At 37.8% G+C, this 26493-nt stretch overlaps 1 protein-coding gene across 8 annotated transcripts in view; it reads right to left on the bottom strand.

Moving 5' to 3' along the window:
• Positions 1-3931: 3931 nt before the first annotated feature.
• LOC138698156 (alpha-tocopherol transfer protein-like) overlaps positions 3932-26493 on the bottom strand; it is a 251949-nt gene continuing 229387 nt past the window's right edge. For all 8 annotated transcript variants that reach the window (XM_069823902.1, XM_069823903.1, XM_069823904.1 and 5 more), the window contains 2 exons: positions 13025-13127; positions 3932-4911 (listed from right to left, as the gene is read on the bottom strand). In XM_069823902.1, coding sequence (XP_069680003.1) covers positions 4760-4911; positions 13025-13127 — 255 coding nt within the window. In that variant the 3' untranslated portion in view covers positions 3932-4759. The remainder of the gene's footprint in view (positions 4912-13024; positions 13128-26493) is intronic.

Genomic DNA, 26493 nt, shown 5'->3' with positions numbered 1-26493 from the left:
TGCAAATCTCAATTATATGTAGGCACAGAGCTCCAAGTGAGTTTTTGTAACAGTGCGCGCATAATTTGGGTAATTTCAAATAGTCATAACTACACAAATAATTAATAATTGTGAAAATAAAACAATACGGGTCTCCTTGTTTGATGTCTAGAATTCAGGAAAACAAAATCGACCATTTACGAGAAGGTCGTGTTTTATTGCTGTGCGATTTGACGTGGAATGACTCATTAGTGTCCTCGCTCTCTCGATGTTGTCTTTGTTCTGTTTTATTATTTCCTCCTCAATTTTGCTGGTGTACTATATGTTTGGTCCTTTTGCGTCTTTTCTCGGTTGGAGTATTTCCATTTGAAAGGTTGTCTTTATGGGGATATGTTCTCTTATGTGGGCTGTTGTTAACGACATAGTCCTTCTTGCTTCGTTAGTTTTAGGTTTTCTCCTTTACAGAACACTAGGTCGATCGTGGTGGATCCGTTATGTGCAATGTAGGTTGGTATTTCCTGTTTGTTCGCTAGTCTGAAGCCTTCTTCTTCTAGGGTTAATAGTTATATAACAGTTATAACGAAAGTATTCCGTGTGTCACTCCATAACGTAATGGTAACGCTCCGGCCTCTTATTCGTGAGGCCCTGCGTTCGAATACAATCTCGTGCATTCTGTGTTCTTTTTTGTTTTGCTTTTAAGAAAGAGAGACAAAATGTACATAATTGCTCCTTTCTTTTTTACGATTATATTAGTAATTAACATCAGGTTCATTTATTATTATGCCATGACTTTATCATTATAATATTGTGGCTGCAAATGGAAAGAAAAAAGATTTTATTCTCAACAAAAATATCTTTCGTGGCATAAACAAAACAAACTTACTGGCGTCTGCCTTAGAACATTCAAACAATTAAGCGTTCAAAAAAGAAAACAAATAGCCAGATTCAATATTTAGTCTATCTTCGCCTTATCTCGATCACATCTTGCAGTGGAATGGGCATGGAATCGACTAGTCTTTGCAAATAGCAACTGTTCTTAGACACGACATTCCAGGCATTCTGAACATACCTACATAAGTGTTCTGCCCATGGGGAGGTCTTTCATTGCAAACCCAGTATTCTCCAATCTTTCCTATTTTTTGCCTTCCTCTTAGTCTCCGCATATGACCCACATATCCTAATGTCATCTATAATTCTTCTCGACCAGAGACTCAACCACTTCCTTTTTCTCTTTCTAATCAGTTTCAGCGTCATTCTTTCTTCACCCACATTTTCCAACACAACTTCATTTCTTATTCTGTCTGTCCAGTTCACACGCCCCGTTCTTCTCCACATCCACATTTCAAATGCTTCTATTCGTGTATCTTCATTTCATCGTAATGTCCATGTTTCTTCCCCATACAATGCCACACTCCACACAAAGCACTTCACTGGTCTCTTCCTTACTTCTTTTTCCAGAGGTCCGCAGAAGATGCTCCTTTTCTATTAAAAGCTTTCTTTGCTCATGTTTGCAGTTTTTTTTTGGGAAGGATAAATGCGGTAACTTCCCGTTGCTTTCCGCACACCACTGTCTCTTTCATATATTATTACATCCCAGGGAGCCCAAGCGTGGAGATGAGGAGAGTGCATTTGACTAATTGGGCCCTCCGGACTTCACCGAAATTCACCGAAATTCACCGCAAGGGTTAAATATTAGTTCTATCAGGATGTTTGACCTGATCAGAGACTGGGAAATCCAATTAGCCTTTGCCCCCCGCATCCTGGACTAGCTTCTACAAGTCATCAGAAAGTCTTGGAGGAGGATTGAGCCAATTTTTCCGCAAATGTTTCCACACTTGTGCCCTCGTAGCTCAGCGGAAGAACGTCGGAATTTAGATGTCTACGTCTCAGGTTCAATTCCTCGTCACTACTTTCATTTTATTGTGGTTCAAGATAGTATAACGGAATGATATAAAAAGAAAAACTAATACCAGTATTATGCAACTGTATTGTTCCAAACCTAATACTAAATTTATGTTATTTATATCGCTAAAGAACGATAACTGAATATAAATTATAACTTGAATATTATTTTGTCGCTAAACAACGATAACAATATAAATAAGTTGAATATTAATTATACAGTATCACTAAAGAACGATAACAGAATATAAATGATAAATATCGGTTTGTTTAATTAATATAAGACATTATTATATAACATATTTAATTACTCAAATAAAATAACCTATTTTACAGAGAAAAATGCTTATTTGTATTATAATAATTACTTACATAAAATACAGATTATTTATATCGCGAAAGAACAATAACAGAATATAAATAACCTGAATATTATTTATAACGCTAAAGAACGAAAACAATATAAATGATAACTTGAATATTATTTATATCGCTAAAGAAAGATAACAGAAAATAAAAAACGTGAATATTATTCACATCGTTAAAGAACGATAACAGAATACAAATGATGACTTCAATATTATTTATATCTCTAAAGAACGAGAACAGAATACAAAAAATTATAACTTGAATATTATTTATATCACTAAAAGAACGATAACAAAATATAAATAACTTGATATCGATAAAGAACGATAACAGAATATAAATGACAATTTCAATATTGTTTATATCACTAAAGAACGATTAAAAAATAAAATGAAAGTTTGAAGAATGCCCGAACCCACAACCTTGTAATCATTAAGCAAGCACTCCACCACTGGTCTACGAGACGCACGTATGGAATATTTCTATACTTCCGGAACTGCTTGTTCAAGCACATGCATCATGTGACCCGAAGTGGACTTAGAAAATATTTGCTGTTCACGAGTGCGGCCACTTTTTTTTGACAACTGTACATGCATACATACATACATACATACATACATACGTTTTTATTTAATTTTATTTTATTTTAGTAGGTTATTTTACGACGCTTTATCAACATCTTAGGTTATTTAGCGTCTGAATGAGATGAAGGTGATAATGCCGGTGAAATGAGTCCGGGTCCAGCACCGATAGTTACCCAGCACATATGTACGTACGTACGTACGTACGTACATACATACATACATACATACATACATACATATATATTGGCGTATGCAAAGGGGGAAGCCCCCTTCAACATAAAAGAAATTACATATAATTTAATATTTGGTTGTTTTCATGGATCTTATGTTATGTAAAGTGTCTTACCTATCCTATTCAAATAACTGTTGACTAAATATTTGTTATTGTGTAAATGTAATAATGACACCATTATTTTTTTATTATACAAAATTAAACACAAGTTAAAATATTTTAGTAATTGTTTGGCTGTGAACAAAATACATTTCAAAGATTTTATAAGGTTATTCATGAATATGTTGTATTAGAACATAGTATAATCACAGTCTAGTATATACAGTCGCGAAGCTCAATAAGTAGTAAATATGCAAACATTAGATAGTTGCTCACCACTAGGATCGCTAATAACGCCTCATTACAGGCAATGCAAAATAGTACCGTCACAGTCTATTGTTTCTAGCACCCTCAAAACTCAAGCTTCGTGACTGTATATAGTAGACTGTGGTATAATAGTAATAAATATATCGTAACATAATAATAATAATAATAATAATAATAATAATAATAATAATAATAATAATAATAATAAAATAATAATAATACACAAAATTTAAAATACTGATGATGTAAAGTGTAAACAATTTTAATAATAACCCCACTTGACAAAATTCTGCGTAGCCTACGCCACTGCATATTTAAATACATCGCAATTGATAGCTTCATTTGGGATACATTATCATAAACTCACTTGAAGAATCCTTGAAAATCTTATATTATTAATATTAATTGACATGGATTATTCATGACATGAGGAATTAGTATAGGAAGGATTGAAGTCGGATTTGCGGTATTAGAATTATTATTTCTTGGACTTGAAAAATGGGGAAAAAATATGTAAATTATTCATTTCTTTGTGCATATAAAACGTACATGATACAGAGTCATTATAATCACTGTTGCAAAATTTTATTAATAACAACAATAATGTAATATCTGTAATTTAACACTCTTCCACCATTATATACACTTCTGATAACATTTTAGTAACAGTAGCCTACTGATGAGAGTATGTATTCTTTCACTTTTACTATATTGATGAACAATTGTGACAATTACAAACAACACATTCTTTATACAATTTGTGCTTCACAGGGAACCTTACCTGAAAGCCAGATTTGCAAATCACATACTTTCTTACAGTACCTCTTAAGTAATAACATCACTCTTCTGTTAAGTTGTCAAGACTATGCGTTTCCATATGTCTTTCTCTTTGTTAGTTCACATCGTCTACCCAAACAATTCCAAACAGATACCATTGTCTCCCACACATTGTTACTGCATCTCCAAATCTCTCTTTAAAAAGGAATTATTTCATCGCGTGCTATAATTCATTATAGTTTAGATGGTTATGAATCGGTGAGAAGAAAGAGATTTGAAAGGTGTTGTTTATGGTTTATCGCAAGACACACATCCAAAACCTTTGCTGTAGGGAATAATGAAGACCATGAAAAAAAAAAAGTCATAAGAGCTGGCTTTTTGGATCGATACGTAGATTTCCTGAATTGTAATCCAACGAGCTATCATACAGCTATCTAAATATTAACACAAATTGAACAAGTAAAATAATTTCAAAAATTTTTTATATCACCAAGATCTCATTTTAACATTATTAAATCTTTAGTTTTACTCCACAAAACAATCGACGAGTTCAGTCAATAGCCAGTTTACGAAATGAACCTTCCGCACCATATGAATCTACTTCAAGATTCCTTTTACCTATCCGCTTACTTTCATCTACTTTCATTGCCTCCTCTTGCTGGAACCAGTTAGTGTATTTCTGCACCAGAGCTTGTTGCTTAGCTGAAATGCAAGATATGAGTTAATTATTTATTAACGTGTACATTTACTAGAAAAAATATATATAGTACAAGTTTGTACAAAGAGCTACTTTTAATGCAGTCAATTCCTATTTACGTTCCAATAACTAACAGACTAAAATTAATGTATGGGTCTAATGAAAATGCAGAGTTACCGTACCAGATTTTGATAATTTTAACTACTAAAAGTAATGGAATGATTTAAAAATAATTGTCTATTAATAGTGTGTAAACACATGTTCATAAAGGTGTACATCGACCCTTAAGATAAAAATCCACATTTTTTTCTTAATGTCTTTCAAACTATGGTGACATGATTCTTGGGAGTAAACTAACTAATTTATATAATTAAAACTTTGTTGTGTGTATGTCGTTTCTTTCGTGCCCGTGAGGATTCTTTAGGTCTTGTGTTTTCAAGTTTTACTTCAAAATCGTCAACGCAGGTCCCTAGCAGCCATCTCCCACTCATGTTAACACCGGATGAACACACCCTCCGTGCTACAGTGCGGAAGAGAGTGAGAATTCCGGCGCCTCGCAGTCGAAGGTCCACATGGGCAAGAAAGCACGTGCCTTGCCACAAGACAATGTTTTCGCAAGCGTTCTGACGTAATCTAGTCATAACACTCAAACCCACGCCAAAGAAGGGGGGCAATGGCGCGCACCCCGAGGGTGTATATAAGGCGAACCAAAGGTCCACATAGACACTTGTCTGTAGGTTAGGGAAGTAGCTACCATGCACTCCCTGTCACAGACACCATTTTCATTTCATCTAGCTTGCTGTACTTCGTCCAACCGGGTTCTCACGGCCGACACGTACCCCCGGAACAGAAACACATCGCCAGCTATGTCTCCGGTTCCCCAATCCGGTCTCCCTATTTAGCCTATCTCCATACCGATCTTCTAAACTACCTGCCCCCCCCGTCTCTTATCACCTTGTCTTTATTTCACCTTGCTCTAACCCTTTTAGAAAACCTTGTGTTTTCTAACCTCGACTGCCCTCTCTGTGGACGCCCATCGCCGGCCATTTGTCAGCAGAGCTCGTTAGCAGAGAGGTCTCTACTTCACTGTGCTCGAACCCTTTTAGAAAACATTGTGTTTTCCATCCTTGACTTCCCTCTCTGTGGACGCCCATCGCCGGCCATTTGTCAGCAGAGAGTAACCCCTTCACCTCTCGCCGGTCGTCGAATCGCGGGCCATTTGTTTGTAGAGCTTCGATAGGCGAGAGCCTCCACCCACCCCTGCTTCCCGTCTGTCAAGTCTCCTACCCACCGAATTCGCACCACCCTTTCGAGCAAAATCTCTCTTCAGTTTTCTCAGGCACTCCCGTTTCCCCTATCCCCCTTTCTACACTGTCCTCGCGACTACCTCACTGCACCTCTTTTTATACTAGTCCGAAAGCCCTCTCTTTCCTTCCCCCTCATCCCCCCTTCTCCAACTACCGCTGAACCCCCCCAGTCATGCTACAGCCAAAAATCAAAGGCTCTCTAAAAAGAAAAAGAAAAAATCTAAACCTCAAACTTCAATCTATGTCACCCTCCCCAGAAGCTTCTGCCCAAAAGAAGAAACGCCGAGGGACGAACAACATGCATTGCCGACGGGGGACCAAAGGCCAAGGAAAGTGACCATCCCGCCGACGCCTGCGAGTGTGGAAAGGCGACCAATCCCCTAGGAGGCCCCCTCTCGGATATTTTCCAGAGTACCTGGCGCCCCTCGTAACTCATTCCCTAGAGACACCACCCTCACCCTCGCCTCTGCCTCAACCCGTGTCCCAACTCCCCCAACTCCGAGGAAGAAGAAGAACTGTCGACAGCGTCTGGAGTGGCGACTCATCCCCGTGGAGACCATTCCCCGACCACCGACACGGCTGCCTCCGCCGACGCTGGACCATCCTTTGTTCGAGGTGGTCGCTTTGCCCCCGTACCAGAGGCCGGATCCCAGATGGCGACCAGTCACTAAGACACCCTCCTCCCCAGAAATAAAGAACTAAAGGAGAGGGAGGAATGATTAAATAAAATTAAAAAAATAAATAAATAAATAAAAACTAACAACCAAAAAAAAGGCAGAAGGCTCAGCCCTACCTCTCGCATTTCCAAAGCGGGCGTTTCCATCCCAGCCATTTGGTCCCATACCCACCGCTACCTGTTCCTTTGTCACGCCGTCCCCCTCTCCCCAGGCACTCCCGTTACCCCTCTCCAATATTCTCAGTCATGACAACAGCACGCTTTCAAGTTAGCTTCGGCCAGAGTCACAGGGCCAAAGACGACAATATTCTAGCGTTTCTCGACCCCCTCTCCCCAGGCACTCCCGTTACCCCTCTCCAATATTCTCAGTCATGACAACAGCACGCTTTCAAGTTAGCTTCGGCCAGAGTCACAGGGCCAAAGACGACAATATTCTAGCGTTTCTCGAAGACACTCCCGTTTCCACTGCCCACGAATAGAAACAGGACAGTGATTATTTCAAATAAACAACTATATTTGTATCAACGTATTTTCTTCCTACATCATCGTGTAAACCCACACTAAAAATTTCGTCATCACCTGTCATTCTCTCCTATTTCCCCTCTCTCCACCTGGGATCACACCATCATCAGCAGAAGAACGTCAAAGCAGATCGAAGCACAAACCCTATATCGTAACATCACCCTTCCCCACACACTTCAGTTTCCCTTGTCACGTCACTCCCGTTTCCCCTCTCTATACCTGGGACAACAGTCATCAGCAGAGAGACGTCATCGGAGGCCGGCGCACGACATTGGTGCCCAACGTGAGGCCTTTTCTCAGTTGGTACACCACATAGCTCTTCACTCTTCCGAGAGGAGTCATTTTCTCGGTGGCGCCCAACAATGTTTACATGCACCAGAGACCAGTGCTGCCTAAGGGGATGCCCCGGCCAAGGCCAGTACTGGACTGGACTGCGGCACCTGCCCCACCTTCTACCATGCAGTGTGACTCGGGCTCGAGGACGAGCCCCAGCCCCGGGAAAGCGCCCCTTACGTCTGCGACTGGTGTCGCAAAAGAAAGAAGAAGAGAAGGGGGAACTCGAGTTGCTGTGGAGGCTTACACGCAGTCTTTCCCCTGCCGAGATTCCACAGCCCCTTGTGCTCCCTGACTTCCATGGATTGTAGCACGAGGATCCGGCCGGCTTCATCTCCAGATGCAGCGATCTACTCACCGAGTCGCAGGTAGACCCCTCCCAGTGGTCACACCTCGTTCAACAGCACCTGAAGCGACCAGCCAGGGACTGGCTACTGCTCTTCAGTGGCATTCCTTTCTCCTGCGAGGAACTGCAACAAGGACTGACGCGCCGCTTCGACAGCCCGGCTGTAAGGGCTACTCTCCAGGCCACCCTCTACGGGAAGCAACAACGAGAGAACGAGGCCGCCGATCAGTTCATCACAGGAAATATTTTCCTTCATCTGCGACTCTTTCCTAACGCCGATACCAACACGATCATTCCAGTGATCATCGAGCTTTTGCGGCCACAACTTCGGCCGTTTCTCAGGTATCCGGTTCCAGCTACTACAATGGAACTGATACATCGTCCTGTTCCCCTGGAAGGCGACATCAAGCACACCGCTGCCAAGCATCATTCCACTTCATCGTCAAACGCTCCACGGTGCCACTTCTGCCCGGGGTATCACTACAATCGGGACTGTCCGGTCCGACAGCAGAAACGCACCGATCCTGCTTGCCACATCCCGATCTCCAGCCCCGCCGCGCAGATGGCCCTACCTCCTGATGAAGAGCAAACAGTCCCGCGGATTGACATCCACATGGGATCCCAAGCAGCCACAGCGGTAGTCGACACTGCCGCCTCCAGAAACTTCATAAATACCGCGAAAATTCCAATCTGCAGCACCATACGATCCAGACAGGATATTATTCATCTTGCTCAACGAGAGCAGACAATGGCAACCCAGGGAGAAGCTGATATCTCTGTTACACTTGCGGGCACACCCATCAACTTCCTAGTCACACCTGGGCTACGCGCTGATGTGATCTTGGGGATCCCATGGTTGCGAGACATGTCAGCATAACTAGACTACCGTCAAGGACAGCTGCGATTGGGAAACGGTGCAGTAGTACCGTTGATCAACAAACCCGAGGCCGGAGAGGATCCCAAGCCGCAGCTACTCAAGGACACCGCTTCTGGCGAAAAGCAACGGCCACTGCCACATGATCAACCTTTAGTAGGAGATCCTGCTAAAGAGAAACGCTGTGCACACCTCTCCGGCCATGCCAATGGCTCTCCCTCCATGAGCGGACGCCGTGAAATCCTTCCAGCTCCTAAACCACTGGAGCTAAATATGTTGGAGAGAGGAACCACAAACAACAGACCAGTCTCCACTACAGCTGAGAGTACCTGGTTCCCTGAAGAGGAACGGCAGGTGGAGGATCCACCTGAACAGGGAATCCCAAATTCTGACGAATCGCAAGCAGCTGTCCAAGATGTCTCTGACTCCAGGAACCGAGTTCGTGTCCCCATTGCTACCGAAGGGACGCCGGACAACTCCCGAGGCGGAGACCTGAAATCAGATGGTACATATCCCGAGACCACGAGCAACCCACAATCCCCTCGGGACATCGGGCCTCCTGAGGCCACCAGGACGACCGACGATCGCAGAGACCGAGACTGTTGGCATGCTGTGACCACCTGCAAAGAGGTGGACCTCTCCCTGCCCAGGCAGGGCCTATCTCCCAACACATCAACCCAGTCGCCGCCGAAAGCTACTGGCAGCGACGCTGAGCATCATCGTCCGTGTCGTCTCAACAAAGAAGAAAACGCGGTGGCCACCATCAACAGATCGCCGTGTGCGCGCTCGCGATGTGTGATCAAACCGAACGAGCCATTGATGCGAGTGTGGTGGTACCGTAAGGCAAATGAAACAAGATTGTTGACCCGCGATCTGTGTTCCAAAACAAGTATCCGAACATATAGATGGGCACAGATGGGGGCCGAGACCTCCATAGGTTAAGATACATGAACACTGGGACCAAGGCATTAGCCTTTCAATTATCATTTCATTATTGGAAATGTGTACATTCCTCATGTTCAGTGTATTTTGTTTTGATTCTCTATTTGTATTCCTTGTATTTTTATTCTTCTCCTCTTGTCAAGTGTTATATTGGGTAATCATTTCTGTAGAACCCCACGGGCAAAAACAGGGGAGGCAATTGTTGTGTGTATGTCATTTCTTTCGTGCCCTTGCGGATTCTTTAGGTCTCGTGGTTTCAAGTTTTACTTGAAAATCGCCAACGCAGGTCCGGATTCACGCACCCTCCGTGCTATAGTGCAGAGGAGGGTGAGAATTCCGTTGCCTCGCAGTCGAAGTTCCACATGGGCAAGAAAGCGCGTGGCGTGCTCCAAGACACAAAGTTTTCGCGGGCGTTCTGACGTCATGGCGTCATAACGCTCAAACCCACGCTAAAGAGGGGGAGAAATGGCGCGAAGCCCGAGGTGTATGTAAGGTGGACCCAAATAGCATAGGGACATTCGTTGCCGGCTAGGGGGGGCAGCTACATGCTCCCTCTGCCACTGACAACATTTCTTTCTCTGATCCAGCGTCCTGTACTTCTTCGTCGGACTGGGTTTTCACGGCCAACACTTACCCCCCAGGAACAGAAATGCATCGCCGGCTCTGTCTCCGCTTCCCCGCTCCAATCTCCCTAACCAAGCTATTCTAGTATCGCTCTTCTGGACTATCTCCCCACCCCCGTTTATCATCTTGTCTGGATTTCACGTGCTCTAAACATTTTAGAAAACATTGTCTTTTCTATCGTTGACTTCCCTCTCTCTGGACGCCCATTGCCGGCCATTTGTCAGCGGAGCTCGTTAGCAGAGAGATCTTTACTTCACCGTGCTCTAAACCTTTTAGAAAACATTGTCTTTTCTATCTTCGACTTCCCTCTCTGTGGACGCCCATCGCCGGCCATTTGCGAGCGGAGCTCGTTAGCAGAGAGGTCTTTACTTCACCATGCTCTAACCCTTTTAGGAAACATTGTCTTTTCTATCTTTGACTTCCCTCTCTGTGGACGCCCATCGCCGACCATTTGTCAGCGGACTCGTTAGCAGAGAGGTCTTTACTTCACCGTGCTCGAACCCTTTTAGAAAACATTGTCTTTTCTATCTTTGACTTCCCTCTCTGTGGACGCCCATCGCCGACCATTTGTCAGCGGACTCGTTAGCAGAGAGGTCTTTACTTCACCGTGCTCGAACCCTTTTAGAAAACACTCCCGTTTCTCCTCTCTACTCTTTTCTACGTTGCTAGCCCGTTTCCTTCATACCAGCCCCTCGCTACTCTCTCTCCCTCGTCTTGTCTTTGTTTCTACCCAGGGACTCCCGTTACCCCACTCCAATATTCTCAGTCATGACAACAGCACGCCTTCAAGTTTGCTTGAGCCAGAGTCACAGGGCCAAAAACGGCAATATTCTAGATTTTTCTCAGACACTCCCGTTTCCCCTGCCCACAAACAGGAAAAGGACACTGATTATTTCAAATAAACAACTATATCTGTATCAACATTTTTCTTCCTTCGTCATCGTATAACCCCCCCCCACAAAGTTCGTCACCACCTGTCCTTCACTGCCCTTTCCCCTCTCATCACATATCACAGCAAGCAGAAGAACGTCAAAGCAGACCAAAACACAACACCTATATCATAACATCACCCTTCTCCAAATACTTCAGCTCCCCTTGTCACGTCACTCCCATTTCCCCTCTCTACACCTGGGACAGCAGTCATAGCAGAGGGACGTCAACGGAGGCCGGCGCACGACAACTTGAAAATGGAATCTGGGGGCCCAAAGGAATTTCTTTTGAAAAAGAAAAATTAATAAAATTTTAGACCGAACTAACTCCATTAGAAATTGACCTGGGGTCAAAAGGATCCCACACATATGGAAAATAATACAGACTAAAATGATTTATTTATCTTGAACCATTCAAAAGTTATGCCACATTAAATACGCACTTCAAAAAAAAGTATTTGTACATTTTTGGGGAAAAAATAATTATGACTGATTGAAAATAATAATTTTAGTTTACAACATAGCCACATGTTTAAACTTAAATTTCATACCTGAATGGAGTCTTTTGCCCGATTGGAAGTCTACTTTTAGTCCGTCGGAAGAATAACAAATGTTGGAAAATGTGAAATAGGAGAAAACAGACACTGAAGATAGCGTAAGGTATAGAAAGTATTGTGCGTTTATATTATAAATGTCCAAATAATTATGAAACTATTAAGATAATGGGTACAAGTTATAAATTTTTTTAAACTAGAATAAATAAGCTTCCAGATGAGGCAAGAACATTATTTACCAAAATTATGAAGAAAGCTGACATATATAGAATCGATGTATACGTAAGAAACACAATATTATATATTCGTTTAAGAAAAATACATACGCCTTGACCTGAATAGGCTATGTCTATGGAATGAGATGAAGAAGATGAATGATATGAAATCTAAATTCATTTTCTACACGGGAAATGGACCGTGGCAATAAAAATTCCAACCCGGCATTTGCCTAAGTAACTGTGGATAACTACGGAAAAACCACAGTCAGGTCGGTCCGGGAATCGAACCACAGATCTCGCGAATGCAAATGCGGAACGCATGAGCCACCTTGCTCGGTTAAAACTATATAAGTTTTGTTCAAGATGGAGGTGCATTTTAGCTGCTTTGTTTGTAGAGTGTAAGAATTTTTAACATGAATACCTAAACAATGTAACAAAATGCTCTTTTTCTAAAGCTACTCATCGCTTCTCTGCACGTTAACGTAACTTCTTTGACAAGAAACTGTAAACTTAAATATTTATATTATATTATTAAAGATATAATAACTTAATTTGCATACTGATATTGCATCATGTCCATGAATCACTTGAAAATTTCACAAGTAACTACTATGACTAGTATGATTAAAATTTTTGTAAAATTGAGTACTTAAGCAATTTCAACTTCTGGCAACATATTCCTAAGAACTATTTTTCGTGTAAAGTTGGAAATGTTTCGCAAATATTATACAGCCTCTGTGAAACATTACTTTACAAGAACTTTATGTGTGGATTATTAGAAACATTTACTTACCATGAATTGTTTCACAGCTCTCTGATTTACCGCCATAATCCTCAGGTAAAATTTCAAGCGGGAAATATTTTTCCAGTTCTTCCACTGGACCATGAAAATGTAGCTGGAAAATAAATAATAAATTTTTAACTTTCAAGCAATATTTCACATTGACTATATTAAAATATGACTTTATAAGCTTATTCATCATTAATATTTTCATGCTGCAGTTACTTTCAACTTGCTTGTTTATTCATATTTATTTGTATCTCTGGCTAGGAAGCGTGGCAAGGGTAACGTAACTTTTAACTTAGTAGAGTGCAATCAGAGTGAAAATTATGCCCAATAAAGCAAAGTAGAACAGAATTTAGAAGGAAACAATGTCAAATATTATTTTATGTTGATATTTTTTCTAATGAATTACTAGAATTCATCTCGTGACAATCTTATCTAACGTTGTTTTAATATAACAATAGGTCTCACACAATTCAATGTGGGCGTGATTTTTCAAATGTACGAGTAAGGTTCAGTTCATATGAAGGCATCAAGAGAAGACCAAAAAACCATTTCAAATTATTTTGATTGATCTGAGCGTTATTTTGCTTTATTGGTGCTTAAGTTGATTTATATCTCTAAGTCAGGCAAGAGAATTGATAATTAATCTATCATTTGGATAAAAGCTTTGACTACATATACACGCTGAAAACGAAGTGTTCAAAAACCCAAACATTTCACCTGCAGGTGATTATGAAGAAACTGTTATATTTTCTATATCATTAAGACGATAAAGGAACTTTCTTTTTACTTTTATTTAGTTATTTAGCAACTTTGTATCAACTACTGGGTCATGTAGCGCTGATGAAATTGGTGATAACGAGATGGTATTTGGCGAAATAAAAGCGGGGATTCTACCTGATATTCTCCTTACGGTTGCATAAAACTTCGGGATAAACAAAATCAGGTAACTAGGCTGAGCAGGAATCTAACCCACGCATGAGCACAGCTCGGGAACAGCAACAAACGCGCCTGTCACCTAAGCTACGCGGGTGGCTAAGAAATAGGCTACTCTTAATTTATCATAACTTAATCTATGTAATTTATAATTGTAAGCTTGCAAGTTCAATGCTTTAATCCGTAAAATGTACGGTAATATCACAGAATCGAAAATTCTTAATTACAAATGCGATTCAGACTGATTATTTAGAAGATCATGCATATCAGAGTTGTCACTCTCAAACATTGAATCATGTTTTAATCAGAATGGACTTCGTGTTTACGCCAGACCATGAGAAGATTGCTGATGTGGAACACATATCGAGTTACGAAATTAAATGATAAATGTTTTTCCTCGAATTAACACTTTCAATCAAGTGGAATTAAAATACTCGCGTCATCGTGTGTTGAAAATTTTATTATGGGGTAGAGATAGCGAATAACTTCGCCACTTTTGTTATGAATTTAAAAGTTAAATCCTTATAAATGCACGTTTGCTTTACTTTAACAGCAAGGTCATATCGCAATTGTCTTCAGAAAGGTACATTATTGATGCACAATGTTCCCAGTTTGCTTCCAGTTTACTTCTGACGTATTACTATCTATCGGCATGTACCTGGCTTACAGCTCACAGACCCATACATATATTGAAAGAGGTTAATAGTGGTACTGGAGTGCTGAGTATTTATTTCCTTCTGTGACAACATTTTCGCTGCTTCTTTGAAATATTGCTTAATTCTTTACAGGTTATACGTGTTTTCGGTATCCTTTCAATATGTATGAATTGCTACATTTTGTTTTTTAAATCTCATTCCTCTATGAGTAGTATTAGTGTAATCTTCTGCTTTGAAAACAACGATGAAAATATAAAATAATACGCAGTTATATTATAAAAATAGGATTTCGAAATTTCAGAAAAACATCTTGAGTAACTGGGAAAATGGAAGTAAGTAAAACAAGGAAGTAAATTCTTATGTAGCGCAGTCTAACGATTTAATTCCAGCAGAAAAGGAAAAATATTGAGAGTTTAATCAGTGCATTCAAACTCTCTGAAACAAAATTAATAAAGGTTACTGGTACATACACAAACTAGCATTCTAATTTTAACAGAAGCTACATTAAATTTATGGACATCATACTGTATGTACTGTTAAAAACACTGGACAAGGTAGAGACGAAAATGTAACTTTCACAAATACATCTTCCACAACAATATCAACACAAAATTCTTCAAATCAAGTTACAGGAAAGGAATGCTCACCAATTCCTCAGAAAGCTCAGGTCAGGTACTTTTAATTAATGAAGTAATTAAATTACATTATCAAACAAGAGTTTTGCACCCATTAATATTCTCTAGGGATAAAAACATTTCCTTATAATAATGTTAATACAAAAGCTCCCATTATTCGGAAATTCACAATAGAATCTATAAAGTAGTTGAAAAGAAGTGATATAACGAATTTTTGGGTGATATACTATATAATATTATGTTTTCAGTATCTTTACATTGACTAGTCTCTTTAACTTAAAATTGATTATTGATTACAGAAGAAAGCAAGGGTTTCTGCAATGTTACAGGTGTCAATGTTTGGTTTACAAAGCTGTAGCTTACTATATTAGCCTAAATTCGTCAAAATGTGGTCGAAAACGTCTTTAGAGCCTGTTTGGTATACATTTAAAGAATCAAATACAAGTTCCGGATCATGATACTACATTTTAGTATCTTTGTTCTGGAACTCAAATGAACTGCACTTTTTTCTTTTTGAATACAGTTTCCAGAGTGATTCTGCATTCTTCGACCTACCTAGAATCTACTCTGTGCTCACTTAATGCGCCCAGAGTAGCCCAGCTCTCATGACTCTGCATGATCTATTTAGGTTTTCATAACCGCAGACTTTAAAATAGGAAACACTTAAGCTTGGAAAACTGTATTACACTAAGCGAGAAGGATAGGAGTTCTAGCTCTGTCTTACACTACAAACACCCCACTCCAGTACTACACATATTATTTATTTATTTTTTATTTATTTATTTAACCTGGTAGAAATAAGGCCATCAGGTCTTCTCTTCCCCTCTACCAGGAGATTACAACTACAATATAAAAAATACAATTACAATTATAATTACAATTAATAATGAATTTACAAATACAATAAAAATCAAAGTAGGCCTACTAAAAGAATTAACAGACTAATAAAAGCTAGACAGTTCATTGTAAAAATTAAGAAGAGAGAACATTTTTTTTATTAACTAAGTAAAAATTAAACCTACTCTACGCAGTAAAAAAATGCTTAATAAGTTTGCTTTTGAAAGCACTAAATTCCGACAGTCTCTGATGTCACTGGGTAGGGTATTCCACAAGCGCGAAAGCGAGATTGTGTATGATGATGAATACGATGAAGTCTTATGTGTTGGTATGGCTAGTATGAGGCTATTTTGCGTGCTTTTGAAGAGATTATGATATGATGACAGGTAACTGAAATGAGAGGCAAGGTAGGTAGGTGTAGAGGTGTGAAGGACTTGGAAAAGGAGAACAAGAGAATGAAAATTTCTACGTTCGTTAAGCCGTAGCCAGTTTAGAGTTTGGAAGGATGGGGTAATGTGGTCAGCGCGACGGACATTGCAGACGAAGCGAACACAAGAATTATGAACACGTTGTAATAAATAATAAATATTATTACTTTTGGCGTCATCAGTAATCCATATCAGACCTGCAGAACTGTAGCTCCTCAGAGCGACTGCCTTACTACCCCTTCTTACCCCACCCACTTTTTCTACTATTGCGGTTATAGCATTATAGTTACGCTCGGCTGCATCAACATTCATTCTCGTGGTGGCAGGTATACAATACGCTATCAAGAATTAAAAATGAACAGATAATAAAATCCTTAGGAACATACCTTTGGAAAGTAAGAGAAAAATGAATGAGGGAAATAAATAAGTTAAAAGACATGTAAAATAAATTTTAAAATATATGTGTGCATAATGTAAGAAGGTCTACCTAGGTATATATCGTCTTATTACTAGTAAAGCTGATTAAGTCCACTTTTTTTTTTAAATAAGTTAAGTACAGTCTCCGACTTGTCTTTTCGTGCTCTGTATTCTACTAAAATGAAATAAGTCAGAAATGTTACAGGTAACAAACCAATTACTTTATTTGAAGAATTTATTATGATTTTCCATGCATTAATACAGTTTTAATTCCTGTTCTTACAAAACTTGCATTACTGGTCTTAACTGGTTTTACTAGTAATAGGATGATAAATAAATTGTACGTTGATAAGTGAATGATAGCTATATGGCCAGATGTCAATGCTGTCATTCAACATTGTAAAGCACTCCAGCCAAATAAATAAAAATAAATAAATAAACAAATAATAAATAAATACACAATACGCGTACTGCAGTTTAAAGAGAACTGGAACATGGCAAAAAAATAAACACATGAAGAAATACTACTTCCAAAGGAAATGGGAATATTTTATTTTGTTGTTGAAGACGGAAGAATTGCTTCTTTACTGTGTCCCATTCAATTTATTTCTACTCGTCATTTCAATATTAAACCACATTTCAACAAAGCCCATATTAAGAATTATGGAATGCACAAACTTTCAGGTAAGTTCATTATTACGATCTGTATATTGATTATTTATTTATATACTGTTAAATTAAGGACATCACTCGTTGTGTTCATTTTGAATTGAAATTAATAGTGACTTTCAAGGTTCATTACTCAAATGCTATAAATTTATGTTTCCGTAGGTGATGATAGGAGGAAAGTTTTCGAAAACCTAAAACAGGTTAGGTGCAAAGAAATCTCAAAGAAACTACCGACAGAAAATCTAGCATAATTGTAAACCTTGAAACGAGATAACGCATTATAAATACAATGAATTTATTACAATCCTTTTTGAAAATTACAGTGCCGCCACTGATGGACTGCATGGACAGAGAATGTAAACAACTCTACGCGGAAGTTGATCATCCCCAATAGAAGTGGAGTGAGGCTGACGTCTTATTTCCCCTGCTTACGGGTTCTGCAGGCCTGGTCTACATCGTGGTGGGAATATAATGGTGTAGCAGACGGTTGACTCAAACTCGTTTTCTACTGCGCAAGTCGTCACTTGGGAAGCAGCAGCTAATTCGCGCCGCAGTCCTCGAGGAACAAAACAAACAGCTGTTGTGTGTACGTGCAAGGTGTTAATTCTTTGCTTATATATATATATATATATATAATATTGAATGTTATTCTTGTATCAGTAATGTTATTAATGTGACACATTTTTAAATCGATGAGGTACTTGGAATAACTCACATCACACAGTGACATTTGAGCATTACCACAGTATATTTAGCAAAACTACGTCTATGGGCCGGTTTCATCAACCTTCAATAAATCAGTTCAAATGAAACATTAACTACTGAACATTAAAATATTTAACGATTCCCTAAAATGCGAGCTGCTCACCAACCAAATTTTCTTAACATTTAATGAACAGTAAGTAATGGCTCATTAAGGATAAATAATTGCGATCTATGAATTTTTCATAACTATATCAGAACATCTTTATACGAAACCACAGTCTACTATATCGAAAATCGTGTACGATATTAGAAAACAGTTTTGTTATGTCTCTTGTTAGTGGACATGTTGAAATTTTGGCCGCGATTTACACGAGTACATTTATATGCGCTGTCTCCTAGACTTCAAGCCGAGCACCTATTATATGCCACGTAACGCTTATTACGTCTCGTCTCTTTGGTGGAGCAGTCATTAGTATGCTGCCTTGTAAACCATGGGACCCGAGTTCGACTCTCGGTAAGAACTATTTTTTTATTAACGTAACTAATTTTTATAGATGTTATCTTTCTTCATTTTCTATTTTTTTGTAGTGAAACGAACTATTTCGCAACTCTGGCTCCACTAGGAGAATTAAGAAAACTCTTGGGAGATCAATTTTCTTCCCGAAATACAACAAAAATAAACAAACAAATTAAAGAAAAATAAAAAAATACACATGTGGATCTAATACTTTGTCCACATGCCACTGGCGTCTATCACTGCCTGGCATCTTCGGGGCATTGAATCCATCAGATCGTGGAAATAGTTCTGGTCCTCAGCGAGATCTTCCCAGGTAGTGATCTGGATTTTGAGGTGGGTTGTCTCGATATTTGTCAATCCTCCTCTTTTTCATGCCTTTCCATGAACCGTCTTTGAACATTTATGGTGGTGTGCGCGGGGTGGTTATCCTACTCGAAATGAAATTTCCTTTCATGATATATAAATTCCATGAATCCAGTTCTTTCGCTTCTGTTTTAAAGCCAATGCAAACATATCTTATCGCTAGCTATAATATAATTACAATAAATGAAAGTTAATATACCAATTAAGTTTTGTTATGTTTCAATGCACATTATGTATTAATTTACTATTTCTTAGGTATAGTTATAATAACCACTTTCATCTATACTAATAATAAATCTGTAGCCGAAATTTTTCTGGTAATTTTCGATTTTCCAAAAATAATTGGTCCTAGCATATATAATTAACCACCCTGAAACCGAAAATCGCTTTTTTGACAATTTTGTTTGTATGTCTGTCTGTCTGTATGTTTGTTACCTTTTCACGCGATAATGGCTGAACGGATTTCGATGAAAATTGGAATATAAATTAAGTTCGTTGTAACTTAGATTTTAGGCTATAGGGCATTCAAAATACATTATTTAAAAGGGGGGTTATAAGGAGGCCTGAATTAAATAAATCGAAATATCTCGCTTATTATTGATTTTTGTGAAAAATGTTACATAACAAAAGTTTCTTTAAAAATAATTTGCGATAAGTGTTATTCCTTGAAACATTTTAATAGGACTGATATACGGATATAATGCTACAATGTTATTACAGTAACTTCTGATATAATATAATTTAAGTTATTTGAAGGGTTCACAACCATAGTGGGCCAAGCGCCATTTACTGAGTAAGTAGAAAACAAGGGTTAAAATTAAGTTATTACCATAATTCAATGGAAACCTATAACAAGTAAAATAAAATATACACATTAAATCTAAATGATGTCAATCTTCATTAAACTATGGTTGCATGTAATAAAAATTAAGAAACAGGTTAAAGGAATTGTCATTGCACCAAATGAGTGTCTCTGGACCAAAATGATCGCATTTTAATTATTTGGATGCAATTTAATTTAAGTAACATATTAAGCGATTTATCCTTCTATCAAACACAAATATTCCCTGGATCAAACGTCCTATTTTAATTATGTAATTACTTTATATTTATTTCTAACGGGTGCAGCGGAGCGCACGGGTACGATTAGTGTGTTAAAATAAAAACTCACTTGTATGTTACTTAGTTGACTAGTTTCAGCTTTGTCTCAGCTGTTTTTATGACATTCTACCTATGACAAATTTCTTTTAAAATTTCGAGTACCACGATCTTTGTGACGCGGTATTTTTCGTGAATTTTTTGTGTCATTCAAAATTTCAAAATGATCGTTTCTTAAATGGTTAACATTATCTTCATCTGACTCTTAATTTTCGAGCAGTTCCCGATATAGGCCTAACAATTCTGCGTCGAAACGTTCCGTCATTTTATATTGCAACTAATGAACCATTAAAAATTTAAAGACGAAAATTTCTGTCACTAAATTTAATGGTAGTTTTACTGGTTCATTAGGCTAAAGATGGTTGGTGAGATATAAAAATGATTTAATGAACCAGTAAATAAAGTAAAGAATCATTAAAATCTTAGTGAAGGTTGGTGAAACCGGCCCATTTGTCATAAACTGAATGTGTAATGTAAAATTAATTTTAGTAGGTAGCTTTGTAGTTATTTTTATCTCACAAATTATACTGCTGTTCAATAATTCAATTATTTAGTGTTAAATAATTATAATATGTAGGTCTATTGTGGACGTACTGAAGAATTGTTACACCTGAATTTTGGTGAACTTGTTCATTATTTTTTAAATCTAGATTCAGATTTTTTTCGATGCGTGGTGTTATTTTAAATTCCGACTGTGGTGACTGTATCCACCTCTTGTGCTTAAAAGTGTTTTATGTTTTAACATACAGAATTAATAAAAGTTAGTATATTGAATTAATAACAAGTAATATAAAATGCCATATTTGGTTCTGATTTCTTGGTATTCATAATCAATTAACCTACTCCACTTCCAAAATCTTATGGAGTTGAGCTGAGCTAAGCTAGCAAGCTGCGAGAGAGTTCGCAATGCTTCCAGCGTGACGTCATCACGTAGTACGAGAACGGGCGAAACTGCGCACTGCTTCACCATTATATTCCCATCACGGTCTACATCATACCACTTCCGAGTGGGTACCATATTATTAAGATATCATTCCTCCCTGTCAGGAGTGATGTTAACAGAAGCATTAACGTATTGTATTGAACAGGACTGTTTCTTTTCAACAACAGGATCGATGTGTGTTACCATTTTCCAAATGTGTGCATGACTAAAGACACCCATCGTCTAAGTATTGGCCAAGATCTTGGGAGCAAGAGGGAATTCTCTTCTTTGGGAGTCGAGAGGCAACCAACGTGTTTTATATTATTAGATCTAGAGGGGGCAAACACAACAGAGTTTCGAGAGCTCTGGTCGGTGTTGCTCTCGGCTCTTGTAATGCAAATGCAAGCCTTCGCATGCGGTCAAACAAGGTCCTTTCCTGGCATTCAGGGTCCGGGACCACCATTATAACTGCTGCGTAGATAAAACAGGGTGATCCAATGAATGATTTTCGGTTGTAGCCCCCAGGTACTTCCAAAGGCTTGTCTGGAATTCCAAAAGACAGCAGTAGCATTTTTGGTACAATATCCCATAAAAGTTTCTCAAATCAGTTTGGCGGCTAGCATTACTGAGAAATATTTAACTGTCTTGTTTAATACTAAGTCGTTACCAAACAGATACTCGTGGTATATTTCCTAGTTTTCTTTTCTACGTAAATAAAATGAGTTTGACAGTGGCGGTTCGTGCCTAAAATGACAAGGGGTTCACTACTCTTATGATATTGCATAGTTTTCTAACAATTTAAACAATATCTCATCTCTGAAAAAATGAAAAATATACTGCAGTTCTTTAAAGTAGATAATTAACTAAAAATGAGCCTGGTGATGATGATTATGATGATGATGAATTATCTTTGAAAGAACACAGCGATTTTTCCTTATTTTATCATTCTGTCTTTCAATATTCTGCCTGAAAGCTGAGCTAAGCTGTTGCCTAATTTCTGTTCTTCCAAGGACTGATAAATCTAGGCATGCATTCTTATATCTTATAAGCAATAGATTCCTCATGATTCTTAATTCTCTGTGTAAAATGGCTTAAATCTGACAACCAGTGCATGTCCAGCTCGTATCTTTATCCTTAGCAAATAGCAATCACGGAAAACAAAATAATTTATCTATAGATTCATAACCTCAAATCCAGCTGTTTCTTTCATATATTTTTAAATTAATAGCCCTGCAATATCTGTTACCTCTGCTTTTTTGTACTTGCTTTAAATCGAGTTGAGGTAATGGCATTCCATGCCTCTTCATTTTACATTTATCTTCCAAGATTAAAACTGAAAAATTTGTTTGTAAAATATATTGAACACTATTCATTTTCTTTGCAAACGAACACTGGTCACAATTACAGATGAAATACTAGAACACTAAGAACAACCATTCTTCTTCTTCTTCTTCTTCTTCTTGTCGACCTGGTTCGCGGAGTTGGTATAGTGCTGTCCTTCTATGCCCGAGGTTGCGGGTTCGATCCTGGGCCAGGTCGATGGCATTTAAGTGTGCTTAAATGCGACAAGCTCATGTCAGTAGATTTACTGGCATGTAAAAGAACTCCTACGGGACAAAATTCCGGTACACCAGTGACGCTGATACAACATCGGCAGTTGCGAGCGTCGTTAAATAAAACATAACATTTTTAACAAGCATTCTTAAGTTTCCGCCATAGCGTGTCGGCTGTTTCACTGTTACGTCACTGGACAGTTGCGATCTGCGCAGTGCGCAGTATGCTGGTATTTTTACCAGCGAATGCACGTTTCCCCTGCAGCATTCTCCCTCCCCCCTTAACTTTTTCGCCTCGCAAGTGAATACAGATGCTGGCTCGGCGAGGTTCAGAGGAAAAAGTGAACCTCGTAACATAAGTATGTATTCGATCTGAGCGATTCATAAGTTTTCATACGAAAAAATACATCTGAACAGCAAGTAAACTTATTAAAGATGATAGAACCAAGATGAGCAAAAAATAAAGAATGATAGTGTAAGTTATAAATAAATTTATTTAAACAAGTAAATTGTTTTCCCTTGTTTATCTTGGGGGTTCTCTGAACCATTGAATGCATAGGACGCACCGCCACTGCATTTTGGTTTATTTTGATTTTACTCTTATTGCCTCTCTTACGCAACAAGCCCCCACCCTGCTCAAGGCTTCTTTCTGAAACTTGATCAGCGTGCTAACATTATCCAAAAGTTAATATTGCTGGCAGTGTTGCCACAGACAAAAAATACAGTGTAATAGATCTCATAGATAATAATTGTACCAAATTGCACAAAACTGGACATTTTTTCTGTTTCCTTAATGTACCAATTACACATATATCACACCCGCCCAACAAATTACAAATTCTGGGAAAAGACATTACATAACAGAAAGCTAATATTGTTGGTTGTTGTCTTTTACAGCAATACGATTTATTTTACATATACCACACATTGTTCTCCTATGGTGACTCGATTAATTACAACATCGCATCAAGATTAGAAACCTGTTTTCAGGATAACAGTAAAGGAGAACCTTGAATTTAAAAAAAAAAAAGTATTTTAAAAACAATTATTTCGTAATCCCAATGAATTAATTTCAAGCTTATTAAATATCATTGTTGATCATTGGTAATAATAATGCTGTTGTTAGCAGTAATAGAACATTGATAGCTTATAAGGCATTAGAAAAATTAAAAAATTATACGTTTTTATATTATAAAATAAAAAGTATGCTACAGAATGTACAAAAAGATCAACTGTACATACCAGCGTACAGACCATTCTAAATTGTACCAAAAGTGGCAACATTGATTACTGGACCTTCAGCATATGCCTAAGTATACAATTTGGACCTATTGAGATTATCTATATCGTCACTTATCACAAGACACCACAATAAGGGAGATAAGATACCTTTCTCTTGATATCCTCTGGTAACCTAGTTATTAAGCAGTCATTTTGACATGTTTAACAACTCTCTGAGAGAGTACGGTTATTAACAGACAACGGAAGTTATGCAAATAATATTGCACAAAAATAGCACGCAATATGAAAAAAAAAAAAGCTAAAAATATGTTAAAAATAAGCAAAACCACTTTCTGAAATCGAAACGCTACATGATAATCGAGTAAAGTTATATATAGCCAATGTTCAATAAAAGTCCGTGTAGCTCAAATTGCAGTAGGTAACGAGGATTTTTTTGCAAGTTCTCAGGAGTCAGTTTATGCCTCTTGCCTGTAAGCAACGGTTTGTAGGCAGAACAAGTGCGTTCAACGACGCAAGATGTCAGTGGTGCATACTTGAAGTCAGACACAGGTATCAGGGATGGTAATCTGAACTTTATTTGAAGACGCTGCTGATTGCTCAGTCTGTCCACTAAATGAGAATTTAAAAAATTCTTGCACTTGTACAGATTTGTTGCCAGGAGCTTTAGCCCGCTTATGTTTCATTGTCTTGCAATTCTGCATAAGTTGGTACTTCTTATCACTTAAAACCTGATAAAGCATTAGAAATCATTGGTAGAAAGGTAAAAAGTATACAATTTTAGATTATTCAAAAATGAAAACTTTTATTTCTTGAAACTGACCTCACAATTAGGGCTTACACAATTTGCAGAATACAACAATCACGTCCGTAGTGAAACAATTATCTTCTGTGTCTCTCTTTAATCCACTTCTTCAAATGAAAAGACTCGCTTTTCGACATCTCAGAAACTTCAAAAGTTAAACTTATCGGTGAATGAAAGAATGAGAGGTGAGTTAGCCGCATGCACTCGCGGCCATCTATGTAACTAATATAATAAGAATATAATATAAGAATTTGTGAGCTGTTGCCTGAGCTTCAGAATGCGTGTGGGTGGGAAGCAATGAGGAAACCGTTACAAGTACATTTTTCATTGAAAACAAAATTGTATTTTATACAGAATCTAAGCCAAAATATGCAGAATTTAGATAAAACCATGCACACATATGCAAAAATGAACTGCATACTAAATTACTGTGAAATATGAAAATATGCATATTTATTTTACTACAATTTTAATCTTTTAACTTAAAAATGCGTATTACTTCGATTGTAGATAAATAAAATAATAGTTATTTATGGTACTTGTGAGGTAAATGTATCTTTATTGCGCGAGTGGAAAGAGTTAAGCACGAGGAGTCAGTCCTCATATAATCAGATATCATGGCATGGATTTTAGAATCGATATGTGTCCTAGGTAGGTCATGATGTAGGAGGCCATGAATAGTGAAGAATGATATCTAAGGTGTTTGATAAATAACAAATTATAATTATATAATTTTAATATTGTTTTCATTTTAAACATGTATTTTCATCTTTTTGAAGTTTCAGTGATTATTTAGAAGCATTCACAGGACTAAGGTGATTAAAATAATTTCACATTTTACTTCTGTAAACTTAAGAGGAATGTTAAAACGTAATTAATCATCGTGTCTGTTTAGCTCAGTAGACTAGGCGTGTTGTTATTAAATTAATAAATCCTATAAACCCAACTTGGCAGTTCAAGTCTCCTCGCATCCCAAAAGGTAAATTATTATTACAAAATTAAAAGAAAAAAACATATTAGATATGGATACAATGCACAAATTACGAAGTATTAGATAGAGAAAGGAGAAGGAGATTGAGTGTATGGAGATAATATAAGAAATGGTAATAAAGAACTAGAGGTAGTGACATCTAGTAATTTCTTGAGTGATAGTTGAATGGAAAAGTATACGTGTGTGCTCGGATACTAGGAAAATACTAATGAAGTGTGGGGTAAAGTCATTATTTCACTATTGCAATAAAATAAAGTTGAATAAAACGCAAAAGTATTTAGTAAACGCATGTTTTTTGTTATAGTCATGGATAAAAATAAAAACATGCATTTGTATAAACGTTACATGTCTGGTTATTAATTATCTACCTATATAAGGTGATCCCTTTAAGCTTGACATACAGAATCAAAGGATGTATTCTCTTCGTGCAGTACCCGAAGGCAGATCCGTAAATTTATTACACCACGTCGCACGGCTTATTTGCCCGCCTCATAGTTACAAATTTCACTTCAAACGAAAGGACAGTGACGTGCTAAGACCTAATATGGACTAAGTGTAAGTGTAGTGTAAGGTTTGGAACCAAATAATAATAATAACAATAATAATAAATTAATATTAGTAATAATAGTAATAATAAAAACAAT

Source organism: Periplaneta americana, chromosome 4 (assembly GCF_040183065.1).
Source record: "Periplaneta americana isolate PAMFEO1 chromosome 4, P.americana_PAMFEO1_priV1, whole genome shotgun sequence".
NCBI lineage: Eukaryota > Metazoa > Arthropoda > Insecta > Blattodea > Blattidae > Periplaneta > Periplaneta americana.
Note: the sequence above shows the minus strand (reverse complement) of the source record. Positions and strands in the feature narration are given on the sequence as shown.